At 38.1% G+C, this 14,700-nt stretch overlaps 1 protein-coding gene across 1 annotated transcript in view; it reads left to right on the forward strand.

Moving 5' to 3' along the window:
* CDC123 (cell division cycle 123) overlaps positions 1–14,700 on the forward strand; it is a 55,451-nt gene that overhangs the window by 22,463 nt on the left and 18,288 nt on the right. The window contains exons 7-10 of the mRNA XM_065871423.1: positions 8,800–8,848; positions 12,024–12,099; positions 13,526–13,648; positions 14,535–14,563. Coding sequence (XP_065727495.1) covers positions 8,800–8,848; positions 12,024–12,099; positions 13,526–13,648; positions 14,535–14,563 — 277 coding nt within the window. The remainder of the gene's footprint in view (positions 1–8,799; positions 8,849–12,023; positions 12,100–13,525; positions 13,649–14,534; positions 14,564–14,700) is intronic.

The raw sequence follows: 14,700 nt of genomic DNA on the forward strand, positions 1-14,700 counted from the left end.
GTAAAACACGGCTTGCTGGTCCCCACCCCCAGAGTTTCTGATTCACTAGGCTGGGAGTGGGGCCCAAGAATATAATTTCTAACCTGTTCCCAGGTGACCCTGATGCTGCGGGTGCAGGCCCACGCCTCCAGGGCTGTGCACTTAGATATACATGTGCATCCCTGGGATTCCACAGGTCCACCTGTCCTCCTCCGAACAGTCACAGAATTTTGTTGGCAAGGATAAAGGTTGGGAATAGCTAGAGGGTAGACCACCAGTACTGTCTGCCACAGTTGTAATTTGACATGGACTAGTAAGTACTCTTATTCTTTCTGTTTGTCAAGTGGTTATTGTACCCAAGAAGCTTTAAAAAGTGGAGGTTGAAATATTGACACCATTAGCATAATCTGTCTGCATTATACTTGCTGAGTGAATTATTTGCCCAGATGAACTTTCTGTGTAATTAGACTTGTTGAGTCAGAAGGCTGCTTTCACTGGTTATGTTATTGATTAGGTGTCACTTCAGTAGGCCAAGGCCAGAAGAAAAATATCTGGCCTTCAATTGGCATTTAGAAGAAAGGGCAGAGAGAGAATTAATCCATTGTTTCTCTGAGAGGCTCATGACTAAGGAAGTTAGAGTTACTAGATATCAGGAAAGTTTACTTGTCTTAGTAATTCAAGCACAGTTATGATCAGCACAATTTTTATACGTTTTGTTCTTAAGATTATCACAAAACTGGCTATTAATCCTAAAATTCAGCAGCAAACAGTTTCAGAAGTAAAATGTTCTACCTAAGTTGGACGTAACAGAACCTATTCCTTGTGATTTTTAAGGCCCATTTATTTAGGTGACAGTTTTTCACTTTAGATTGTTATAATTTTATTGTATTTTTTATTGAAGTGTAGCTGATTTACAATGTCTTGTTAGATTGTTATAATTTTAGAGAGCATATTTTCTCTCTTTTTGAAGAATTCTATGAAAATTCTAATGAACTCACCCAATCACCCTTAATTCAGTATCATTTTTTAGATTTCCTTTTCCACCACCAGTGAGATGTAAAAAATGGAATCTGTGTACCTGAACTCTCATTTTAGATCCTAATGAGCAGTAAAATCTTCAGCACCAGAACTTTGATGCTAAATATTCCCTCGGGGCCATGTTTTTCTTTTTTATTTCTGCCCTTGACATCATTTTTTTTCCTTATATACTTAAGAGTTGTTTTCCATGAGGTATAATACCGTAACCTTCCAACGTTGTAGGAAAGCTTACGAATGAGGATGTGCCCTAGTAAATAGCTAGGCAGTAAAGAGTCTGCCACTTTAAAGCATTGTGATTTTGTGTACTGCCACCTTATAAAGCTTTAATGATGATGTTTTTTCTGATAGGAATGATCGAATTGTGATCTTAGTGTATTTAGGCGGTACCTAAGTTGTCTAGAGTCAGTTCACGTAGTTATTACTCTCCGAGTTTACTAATACTGTGATTTCTCTTTCCCCCATTCCTGCCACGTTGACTGGCCCGCACTAGAGAACTCACACAATTTAAGTTGGTAGCACTGTAAGTCTGTTCCTCCAATGCCAGAATCTAACACCTCACCCGTAACAAATAGGATTCATCTTTAACTTCAGTGTTCTCCACTAGAGCAGTCTCTTGGATTCTACTTCCATGGAGCTCTTTCTAGTTCAGTGTATTTCTTAATGTAGCACAGCTCATCAGATACACGTATCCTTCTTTCCTTGTAACAAAGCATATACTACATCCATAGTTTTCTCATTGTCTGCATTCCCCTAGTTCCACACGTGGGCATCCTTACCATTGAACGTATCGCCTTTGTTCTCTTTCAACGTGTGAAATAGTTGGAACATCATGATAAAAGCTATGTGTTGATCACAGTTAAGAAGTTCACAGAAAAGAGTATGTCCATCTTAAGACATGTTTAGGGCATCATGAATGTGCCTATTTATAGTAAGACCATTTGGCTGGTAGGACATGCAACCTGAGGTTTAAGTTGAGGGAATGACTTGGAAAGTAGCTTGGGTAGAAGTAAAAGAAAGACAAGAAAGATTACATTCCTGTCAGTCGTCAGTGGCAGTTCAGCACAGTTCTTACAGTTTTAGGCTAGGATCTTTTTTTCCCCTTTCTTTCTTTTCTTCTTCTTTCTAAAACTTTGTAGCTAACATATTGGTCTCCAAAATTCCTGTTAACTGGTTCACTGCAAAATATATTAAAAATGTACTGGCGAAGCTTCCCTGGTGGCACAGTGGTTGAGAGTCCGCCTGCCAATGCAGGGGACATGGGTTCGTGCTCTGGTCCGGGAGGATCCCACATGTCGCGGAGCAGCTGGGCCCGTGAGCCATGGCCGCTGAGCCTGCGCGTCCGGAGCCTGTGCTCTGCAACGGGAGAGGCCACAGCAGTGAGAGGCCCGCGTACCGCAAAAAAAAAAAAAAAAGAAAAAAAATGTACTGGCATAATTTCATAGTAGCTTTCAACAGAGTTGACCTTTGGTTATTTGTTTTTTTGCTTTTTTCGGTCTTTACCGTGATTGAACCCGAGAATACTTTTATTTTGTAATTCACGTTGTAGATTATATGACATTAATTATTTAATAACACTTGTGGGTTTTGTCTTTTTTGTTTTTGTTTTTTTCCGTACCACTTGGCATGTGGGATCTTAGTTCCCCAAGTGCAGAGTCTTACCCAGTGGACCACCAACGAAGTCCCAATAATACCTGTGTTTATTTTGAAGTTTTGTTTTTCTTATTTTTGGCTGCGTTGAGTCTTCTTTGCTGTACGTGGGCTTTCTCGGTGCTTTGTGACCACCTGGATGGGTGGGATAGGGAGGGTGAGAGGGAGGGAGACACAAGAGGGAGGAGATATGGGAACGTATGTATATGTATAACTGATTGACTTTGTTATAAAACAGAAACAGGGAGGAGATATGGGAACATATGTATATGTATAACTGATTGACTTTGTTATAAAACAGAAACTAACACACCATTTTAAAACAGTTATACTCCAATAAAGATGTAAAAAAAAAAACAACAAGCAGAGAGCAAAGGCAAATTTTGTAGAAAGAAACAGCAGTAAAACTGTCAGCAGGTTTCTAAACAGGAATATTGTTTCATCTAGTCCTACCTCTGCTGGGAAGGGCCTGGGTCCTGGAGGGTGGAGATGGATATAGAACAATGCAGATGCCTGTATTGTTTCTCATCTGTATGGGACACTTACCAATCTGGACCTAGACTAATTTCGGGTTATAACTTGAGGAATTCTCTTAACAGTTGCCCAAATTCCAAGGTGATCGCGAATGATTCCATATTATTTCATAATTCAGGCAAATTTTTCAAGTGTTATTTAAATGTGTTTGTTAACACAGGGGAAGTGTTAGGTATTATGACATATTCCTTGCTTTTGCTCATAAATTATAACGTATTATAATTTTATATTATATGCTGAGTTGGGATTTGAGAATTTATACTAGTTCTTACCATGACTTTTAAATTACGTACGTGTTCATAGAAACAAAAGCTAAAGTAGACTTAGCAATGCAGTATTCTTTCTCTGTAAATTGCTTTCCTTGATCTTAACTTGCTGTTACCTCTCTGAGGTCCTGCTTTCTTTTAGCAATTAAAAACTGTTATTTTTGGAAATGAGAGAATCAGCTTTTTTTCTCCATTACAGATGCAAGTGTTTGGATCATCTGTGTTCTTGGTTCAGTCAGTTAAGGGAATAATACAAACATTTTTATATTTGATATGACTGAAGATATTTTATCATTTCTGTTAGGATACTCATATTTTCCGCTAGTATTGTTTCTACTAGTATTTTCAGTGTAGTAAGAAGCCTTGATTTAAGGATTTCTTTCTTTTTCCTTTCTTGATGTAACCTGGAATTTTTGAACCGTAATTTATATAAGGATTTGTAAGCATTCAAGTGTTGTTAATACTCTAAATATCTTAACACATTTTTGCTTTTTAAATCTACTTCCTCCAGAATATAAATGGAATTTAAATATTCATACAGTGTTTTTTGCGGTATTTCAGCTGAGCTCCTAAAAATGTTGTTGACCTTCACATTCAGTCTTAATTAGGTGGCTCTGCACTTTCCTCTCCTTTCAGAGACTGTACTTGACCATCTGATTAATCATCTTAATAAGAAAAAGCCTTGAACAGTAATCTCATGTAGCACATATGTTCTCACGTCTACCTTCTGAAACTAGTCAAGGTTTTTAACATTACATGTTAAACCTATCACCACTTAAAAAATAATGTTATGGGATGGTAGAATGCAAATGTGTATTAAAATGTATACCTGTTTTAAAGTAGCAAATGAGGATTAACCAAGGGTTGAAATCAATATTTGTAGGAATATAGAAGCATTAAAAAATTTAGATAATGAAGACGTGTGTTTTGGAAGTGTTTGTTTATTCGAATTCCTTTGTCATTTCTCTCCTCCCATCTCCCTTGTATATATATATTTTTTTTTTTTTAATTTAATTTATTTTATTTTGTTTTTGGCTGCATTGGGTCTTCGTTGCTGGGCACGGGCTTTTCTCTGCTTGTGGTGAGCTGGGGCTACTCTTTGTTACAGTGTTCAGGCTTCTCATTGCGGTGGCTTCTCTTCTTGCGGAGCATGGGCTCTAGGTGTGCAGGCTTCAGTAGTTGTGGCAAGGGGCTCAGTAGTTGTGGCATGCAGGCTCTAGAGCACAGGCTCAGTAGCTCAGTAGTTGTGGCACACGGACTTAGTTGCTCCGCAGCATGTGGGATCTTCCCGGACCAGAGCTCGAACCCGAGTCCCCTGCATTGGCAGGCAGATTCTTAACCACTGCGCCACCAGGGAAGCCCTCCCTTGTATATTTTAGATACATTTAAATTAAAAAAAAAACGATAGGCAGTTCAGTTTTATCATGATAAGAATTACTGGTTAATTGAAAGCTAAAATATTAACTTTTTTTTTTTAATTTATTTTTGGCTGTGTTGGGTCTTCGTTGCGGGCTTTCTCTCGTTGTGGCGAGCGGGGGCTACTCTTTGTTGCGGTGCGCGGGCTTCTCATTGGCGTGGCTTCTCTTGTTGCGGAGCACGGGCTCTAGGCGTGTGGGCTTCAGTAGTTGTGGCTCGCGGGCTCTAGAGCGCAGGCTCAGTAGTTGTGACGCACGGGCTTAGTTGTTCCGTGGCATGTAGGATCTTCCCGGACCAGGGCTCGAACCTGTGTCCCCCTGCCTTGACAGGTGGATTCTGAATCACTCCACCACCAGGGAAGTCCTAACTTTTTAAAAAATTGTATAATTGGCCTAACAGTATATATTAGTTTCAGGTATACAACATAATTTGATATTTTGTATACACTGCAAAATGTAAAATATTAACTTTTAAAGTAAACTTGGTTTCTTATTATAAAAGCGCTATATGTACACTTTGTCCTTTTTTTTTTTTGGCTGCGTTGAGTCTTTGTTGCTGCATGTGGGCGAGTTGCGGCGAGCGGGGGCTACTCTTTGTTGCGGTGCGTGGGCTTCTCATTGGGGTGGCTTCTCTTGTTGCAGAGCACGGGCTCTAGGCGTGCGGGCTTCAGTAGTTGTGGCTCGCGGGCTCTAGAGCACAGGCTCAGTAGTTGTGGCGCATTGGCTTAGTTGCTCCGCGGCATGTGGGATCTTCCTGGACCAGGGCTCAAACCCATGTCCCCTGCATTGGCAGGTGGATTCTTAACCACTGCGCCACCAGGGAAGTCCCCATTTTGTACTTTTATGTGTTTTTTAATTCCTCAAAATTAAAAGTTAAAGTAATATATATTTAATGTGATAAACAATGTTAGAAATACTACAGAAAAGCAGCAGAAGAAATGAACAATCACTGCTGGGAAAGAATCATTGTGAACATTCCAATAGTTAACATTGTATTATGTTTCCTCATGTATGTTTTAAAATATGAGGTTGTACTGTGTAGTTTTGTGACCTTTTTTATTATTTAAAAGTATACTGTATTGTGAACGCTTTTCTCGCTTGTGAAAAATTCTTTTACCACACAATTTTTTATTCCTCATAACACTGTCTGGATTTTTGTCACACTTTTCATCTTTTCATTTAGAATTTAGAAAGGAGTTGAGGGAAAATGTTTTAAGGATAAAATGAATTTTTATAATAGAATTCATAAATGAATTAGTGTTTTTTGCTAATTAAAATATTTAGGCTGTTAAACCGGAAAAAAAAAGGTGAGGGACTCTTTTACAATAAAGAAGAATAGGACTTCCCTGGTGGCGCAGTGGTTAAGAATCCGCCAGCCAATGCAGGGGACATGGGTTTGAGCCCTGGTCCAGGAAGATCCCACATGCCGCGGAGCAACTAAGCCCATGCGCTACAACTACTGAGCCTGCGCTCTAGAGCCCGCGAGCCACAACTACTGAGCTCACATGCCACAACTACTGAAGCCTGCACACCTAGAGCCCATGTTCCGCAACAAGAGAAGCCACCGCAATGAGAAGCCCGCGCAATGCAGCAAAGAGTAGCCCCTTCTTGCCGCAACTAGAGAAAAGCCCGTGTGCATCAACGAAGACCCAACACAGTCAAAAATAAATTAATTTTTTAAAAACTGAAAAAAGATAGAATAATGAAGAATATATTATGTAGAGCTATTAAAGTAGATGATCCAGGACATATGTATTTCTCTGAATCCATTTGGTATTTGTGGTTTCTCTGAAATCTGAGAGCAATAACAAACAGCTCTAGAACCTCCACCTCTGAGAGGAGCAGTTCCACACGTGGTTTAGTGCCCTCCCACCACTGACTTCATTTCTCACCTTTCGGAGCCTTGGTTTCCTTGTGTGATGAATGTGGATAATAATAATAGCACTTTCTCAGGGATTATTGCAAGGATGAAATGAGATAGCAGATGTACATGCTTCACTTGGTGCCTGTTCACTAATACGGAGAAAGCCCATTGCCTTTTAACAAAGCTCCCTGTGTGTATCTTTCTTTGTCATTCAGTGCCCGACTGTTAGTGGCAATAAAAGTTCTTATTTTCTGAGGATTTTAGCCAACCACCTTATTTGTCTTGTTATTGTTTGTAGTATAAATCATAAATGATTGCAGAGAATTCCAACCTAATCAAACATTCGGGGAAATTTAAAAGCTTTTCAAATTTAATTCTACTTGTAAATTGCTTAAGACGTCTTTAAAACTATTTTTTGTTTTGCTTGTGTATTTTTTTCATGAAAATGTCTCTTGACCACCTGTTTTGCTTCTTGAATTGTTGGTATTCCCTAGGTTTCTATCTGAATGAGCTGACTGATCACTTCCGTCTCCATCCTTGACCTTAGCTCTTATACCAGTAGGACGATTACTTCAGATAATTATTTTCACCTCCATCCACTCTTGAGTTTCCTTGTTCCAGTTGCTTACTAGACATTCTCTGTGGTTCTCCCAGGACTTCTCCAGCACTACCCACCCAAACGTAGTTAGCTCCCATGTTTTCCTCATCCACATCACCTGCTCTTCCTTCTTAGTGAATGGTATTTGCCTCATTATCCAGCGAGTCATCAAGCAGCCACCCCAGTCATCTGGCCTCTTTCTCCCTCATCCTGTGCTTTCAATCAGGCACCAAGTAGCCCTGACTTCGTCTCCTAAATATCTTTGTATAGAGCTTCTCCTCTCCCTCTCCTCTGCCTTCGCATTAGTTGGCCCCTCATCTCTCCCTGGGGCTGTTGCAATGAGCCTTCCAACTGGGCTCTCAGCCTCCCAACCTGCCACCCATTCCCCCAGGCTCTCCAGCACCGTTGGCACCTGTGATATTTCTAAAGCCTAAGTGCAATGATCTCCCTCACATGTTTAGAAACGTTTTTAGCCCCCCATTGTCTGTATAATAAACCACAACCTCTCTGCGTAGGCAAGCAAGACCCTTCATGATCTGGATAGTCCTTCTTGTCCAAAATTTCTCTCCAGCCACATCTTTTGGCAGTTCTTCCCTCCACACCCATCAGTACTGACGGTCCTGTGCATAGTTCTCACTTCTCTCCCTTTGCCTCAAACGCAGACCCTTCTCTTCATGTCAGATGAAGCCCCTCCCCCCAAACATGAAGAGCTAATCAGTGTTTCCTTTGTGCCGTCACAGTGTTTTTATTTTCAGTGTTTTGAAATTCTTTGGGTACTTGTTAGGCTTTCCTCACCAGACTAAAGGACAAGGGACTCTTAGTCATTTTGGTGTTCCAGTGCCTCGCCAGCCCTTGGCATAGGTGGGTGTTTAATAAAGGATGTGAAAAATTGTCCATGAAACTGGGGATTTTTAGAGGAGGAAGGAATATATTTAATGGAGGAATGAATAATTCTTCTGTCAGCTATTTTTAAATGGGATGTGGGAGAAGGATTAGATGAACTTTTTGTGGCTTTAGGTGGCAGAGTTAATGTCAGCAGAGAACTAGACTTCTGGTTCAGCCATGAAGAGCACAGTGAGAATTATAAAACAACAGTGCCATCTCACCCTCATTTGGAATCTAGAGTGGGTTTGCGTTATACTCCTGGCTTGGTCACTAAATGTGCTCTTTCCTTAGTTTTAGCCCTTTTTTTTTTAACAGAAAGATGGAGATTATAGTAGCTCATATGGTTGTTTTGAGGACAAATGAAATAACAAATAACATTTCAGGGTGCCTAGGCTAACGCCTGACACTGAATGGTGCTTAATAAATGTTCATTGAATTTGAATTAGTCTCCTGTTTCTGGATGCTTTTAGTAAAACCTTACTCCCACTTTAAATATAAGTAAATATAAGTAATGTGTATGCATAAACTGACAACCATAAAATAAAGATTCAATTGCCTTTCTTTCCCTCAAAGATTTATTCATTGTACTGATGACTCCCCAGATCCGTGTATGGAATATGAGGTAAGAATCTTTTTTTTTAAATCTTGAATAAAATTGATAATTCTAGATGAAGATATATTGAGAATTTCTATTCTTAAGTGAAATGGATCAAATTTTTGGACTAATTTCTCTGGGAACCTAGAGCCATTGAATTTTTAAATTTATGAAATATACACATAAAATGCATGTATTATGTACATACACATACAGTATATACACAGTATGTACATATTGTGGAATATTATACATATTTTGAAATGAAGCAAACACCTTCATACCATCCAGCTTAACCTGTTTAAGCTTTTTAACCTGATTTACAAGGAAAAGTAGTCACCACCATTTTACCATTTTTATTTATTTTTTCTATGGTTCTCTCACTTTACAGATTACATATAGAAGTAAGAACAAAAGGACAGTGGAAAACTTTATTAGAAATAGTAATAAGAGTTGAAACACAGCAACTCCCTCCCCCGTCCCCCAATAGCAAACCCATGTTTTCCTGGTTTGAAGGTATACACAATGCGCGCGCGCGCGCGCGCGCGCGCACACACACACACACACACACACACACACACACCTGAAGTGGGCAGTGTTCTTGGATGTTGTTAGTTTAATTTCTTCGTCATCTGTTTGCTTCCAGTCACTTGTATATACACATGCTTTCAAAAGTTGTCCACTGACTTACTGTACTAAGTAATTCTGAGTGTGTTGAGTGTATATAGTGGCATATCTTCGGTGAACAGGTAATTGACTCTTCACCAAGCCACCAAACAATTCCTACATCTTTTAGCACTTGTAATTGAGATCTTTACATACCGTTTGTGAGGGGTATGTAATACATTAGCATTTTCCCAGGTCATTAAACATTTTTTATAACATTAATCGTGTGTATGTAATACATTCATATCTATTGTTTCACTGAACAAACATCTATCAAGCACCTGCTATATCTTATTACTTTGTGCTAGAAACACAAAAATGAAAAAGATTGTTTTCCTAGCCTTGCCCTGCGACGTAATCTTTGTTGTAATGTCATCATCTGTCCCCGAGATTGATTTCACCAGCAGTTTGCTCTTTTATTGCTTTTTGGGGAATATGCCATCATCATGTTAGTGCATAGGGTTTAAAACCCAGTTTTAAAAGCCCAGGAAAGTGTAAGTAATTAAAATGAAAGAAGTGGCAAGCAAAATCCTAGGTATCATGTGCTTGCGTCTGTGTGTATTTAAAAAGATACCTACTATGTGCTCATGTATTCATAGAATACTTCTGGAAAGATGTATGAGAAATTGTCAGCACTGGTTACCTGTGAGGAGGAGGACAGAGACACTGTTCGGGGGGAAGACTCACCTTTTACCTTTTTTAAAAAATCAAGTACAGTGTTTGTATTACCTGTCCAAAACGTTATTTCAATAGATAATGCAAATTTTCCGAAAACTTAATGTCAGTTTGCAATAATTGCGTATTCATTTGTTGCTTACATAAAAATTACTGTAGCTGTCAGAAAATATATTTGCCAGTATCAACTTTTAATAGGTAACAACAGTGTAATTTTTTAGTGTGGGATTCTTCATTTAATAATTAGGTTCTTTTTAAAAAGGTGGCGCATACAGAGCTTGACCAAGAGCTCACAATAGTGAAAATTGGAATCAGCACACTTCAAATTTCTAAGACATATTTTAACACGACAGTTTTTTTTTTTAAGGAAAGCAACCTACTATTAAAAATACAAGAAAATATGAGGAGCCTACCACCCAGATATCCTCAGTATTTTTAGCATTTTGACCTTTAACTTCCCTTTCTTGAGATATTTGTGTGTGTGTGTGTTTGTGTGTGTGTGTGCACACCTGTGCGCATATACACACTCTCCATAAGATGCTTTATGTGCCACTTTTCACTTATGACATAGTATGAGCATTTTCACAGTTCATTAAATTTTTTTTTTTTTTTTTTTTTTGCGGTACGTGGCCTCTCACTGTTGTGGCCTCTTCCATTGCGGAGCACAGGCTCCGGACGCGCAGGCTCAGCGGCCATGGCTCACGGGCCCAGCCACTCTGCGGCATGTGGGATCTTCCTGGACCGGGGCACGAACCCGTGTCCCCTGCATTGGCAGGCGGACTCTCAACCACTGCGCCACCAGGGAAGCCCTAAATTTTTTTTATATCATGTTTTTTAGTGGCTGCTTATCTTAAATATTTACCATTCCATGTTTCACTTGACAAACATTTCCTAGGCACCTGCTAGGCATTACATACCTGTGCTGGGAACGCAAAGATGAATAAGACCCAGCTGCTCACCCTTAGAAGAGAGACTTGTGTCAGATTATCCTAGTACAACATGGGGTATGGGCTTACTCTCGAATGTTATGTACAAGAAACTGGGTGGCATGGGAAGGTACAGGGCCCACTGGGGGGATTCCTGGAATGGGGCCTAGAGTAATTCAAGTCCTATCTCCTAGGTCTTGAGGGGCAAAGAGGTGTATGCCAGGATTCGGGAGGCTGGGGGCTCTTGCCATTGATTACAATTAATACTTCAAAAGGACAAGACTAGTTTTTTCCAAAGAACATTTTAAAACCAGACTCAGAAGCATACATTTGTCAACTGTACTATTTATAAATTACAACAATATGAGAATTTGCACATATGAAATAATGTTATAGTAATAAACCCATTTATGAATTGGGCCATTGGTAGAATTGTATTACTTTAAAATAATGGGAAAATCATGAAAGGGTTTTGGTGAGTCTTTGTGATAAGCCGTAATAATTTTATCAGAGTATTACAGAATGATGCTTAAGGTAGATAACTTGGAAATTATTTTACTTTTTGATGTTCTTAAAGGAGTGAAGAACATATGAATTATAGGGAAACTTATGGCCCAATGATGATAAGATGTGACTATATCATCCTTTGAGTTGTATGTTATTTCAGAACTCCCAAAATGGTAAATAAATGACAAAGGCACATTTTGTCATAAAGAGTTTTAATACAATTTCCCCTGTTCTCTTAGACTAATAGATCATAGCTCTGTTCCCTACATATCATGTCAGGAGTGTTTTATGATGCCTTTTTTTTTAAAAAAAACCAAAACACTTGATAATGGCAATTGTTAAGATACAGTCTCAACATAAAATTGTTTATTAGACTAGTAAATATTCTCTTGTTACATAGTTGTGTTCCTTTTTTCCTTTGTCTACAGCTTGTTCTTCGAAAATGGTGTGAATTAATTCCTGGTGCTGAGTTCCGGTGTTTTGTCAAGGAAAATAAGCTTATTGGTGAGGTTTTTGTGTTTTTTTTTGTTTTTTTAAACCTTTGAAAGTAACTGTTAAAAGAAGACAAGCTTTTGATGGAAATAAATTACTTAGTAATTAAGACAAGGGTAACAATCAGTTTTTATCTCAGATGCTACTTCTAACCAATTGGCACTGGCTCTCTGGAATGCTGTATCGACAAGGGTCCTGAGGCCAGATTCTGTTTCCACAGAAAATAGTCTTGTTGATGAATCACGTCAATCTGGATTCCAGAGATGAAAGTGGTGGCCTGTACTGTTCTCAGGATATGTGTAATACTACCTGCTTTCTCTCTGGGGCTTTCCTAGGTATTACTAGCAATACACTGCTTATTTTAAGCAGCGTAAAAAGCCCAGTTTTTGAACATTTATTTCTATTATTGAAGCACTGTTTATTATTCTAGCAAGAGAAAATATGCAAAGAAGTACATTGCTTTAAAAGCCACCCATTTTCTTTCCTCTGAGGTTATTATTTTGTCTGCTATGATTTATTCAAGCTAAATATTGTAGATAATTTGCTCTTATTTTGTCTAAGCACATTTTCCATGAGGTAGAATTGATTTTCAACCAAGAAAAGTGTGATTTGAACAGAGTCAGATCAACACTATTTATTTATTGAATGTGATGTTGACATTTAACTTACCTGAAATACACTGGGGTTGTTTGAATTTATTGTATAATATTGTTATATATCTCTGAAAGACACACTGCAGTATTAAGTACAGTTAAAGAAGGGAGTCATGTTGGCATGTGATTAAGAAATTGGTTGGAAGCCCTTCTTTCAGAGCAGAGAACTTTTTCTTAGGTCTAGAGCAGATTAAAGGAGTTCTTACAATACTCCCTTTAGTGTTTTTGGAATAATGTCAGCAAGTCACTCTGAAGAAAGGAATGTTTACTTTTCCATGGCTTGAAACATCAGGCTTGTGAAGGCAGGATAGCATGTATGAACAAGGAAAATAGACCGTGAAGTACAGCATGATTATGGAAGACGTATGGTGAGGGGTATTTTACATTTTCCCAAAGAAAGTGGAAAAGAATGCGAATTTTTAGACAGTTCATTGGAAAAATCAAAGAAGCAGCAGTTGACTATGTGGGTAGGTTTAAAATTGCTTCTTTCATTTTTTACATAAGAAACATTTTTATGACTTTGAATTCTTCCCATTGTACTAAATAAAAATAACTACTGTTTCTAAAGTAAGAATGCATGGCAATATGGAATTGTAGGGTTCACCTAGCCATTTGAACCTTTACAACTGATAAGCTTTATATCTATATAAAATGCTGACTAACGTATGATGCCATATTCATTCGATCTACTTTAATGGTTTCCTCAAAAAGAGGTTTAAATCACATATTGGTGTTTTTGAAAAGAATATTGTGTAATAATGAAATATAAAATATTTTCTTGTCAGGTATTTCTCAAAGGGACTACACACAATATTATGATCATATTTCTAAACAAAAGGAAGAGATTTGCAGATGCATACAAGACTTTTTCAAGAAACACATACAGTATAAATTCTTAGATGAAGACTGTGAGTATTTTTTATTGGCCCAGTGAAATGAAATGCATAATGTTACTGAACCTTATTTCACGGTGGTACATATTTTAAAACTGGATTCAAAATACTGTATTTTAAGCATTTTATTATATGATACTATGGCTGATGGGTTTGCATGTTAATTTTACGTTATTTAACCAGAGTCCCTGTTTAATACTGAGATGGTTCTCTCTCCTGTCATTTGAGGTATTTTATTATACATTCCAAAGGGTCTATCTACAGAGAACCACATGCTTCTGTTATTAGGACTAAATTAGCTAGTTGACTGATCTACCTTTCTAGATTTTTATTTGAATGATCAGATAGCACCAGTTACAAAGTAAATATTTGTGAGTTGTTTTTAAGAGTTGAAAGTAAGTATTGAAAGTATTGTGTATGAGACAATTTTCATGCATTGTCAAATTATTATCTGCTATGGTTTCTGTTTTTCTACTTGCCAAGCCTGGGGTCTGTGGCAGGTTTGACTTTTAAAAAAGATGAATCATGCCCTAAGCATGGCTAGATAGTGTGCTTTTCTATTGCAGATTTTACCCATTTTATTCCCCATCAAGCAGTTAGTGATTGATGCTCCTTTCTCTGATATAGATAACCTGTCTCTAATTGTAAACTGGTTGAGACGATGTTGGTGTTTGGTTTGAATTTTTAAACGTAAGGGATTACGGCTGAGGATAGAGAAAAGGAAAACAAAATTATATAAGTAAAACATTGCAGGATGCCTTTTTATGTTTGAAGTTTTGAGATGTAGAAGCAGGAAGTCCTTTGAGTAACTAATAATAAAACGCATTTTAATTTTCAAAAGGAGGTGTAGATCATGAAAATAGAAGTTCGTTACTAACTTCAGATTTTTTCTCCTTTGCAGTTGTATTCGATATATATAGAGACAGTAGGGTAAGTAAAAATGACATTTCATATGCTTTAAATATATAGGCATTCTCTATGGAAGGGCTCACCACTCAACAAATATTTTCTCAAATCAACTAAGGTGCTTGAAATTCACCGTGGCCAAGAATCTCCCCTTAAAATAT

Source organism: Phocoena phocoena, chromosome 2 (assembly GCF_963924675.1).
Source record: "Phocoena phocoena chromosome 2, mPhoPho1.1, whole genome shotgun sequence".
Taxonomy (NCBI): domain Eukaryota; kingdom Metazoa; phylum Chordata; class Mammalia; order Artiodactyla; family Phocoenidae; genus Phocoena; species Phocoena phocoena.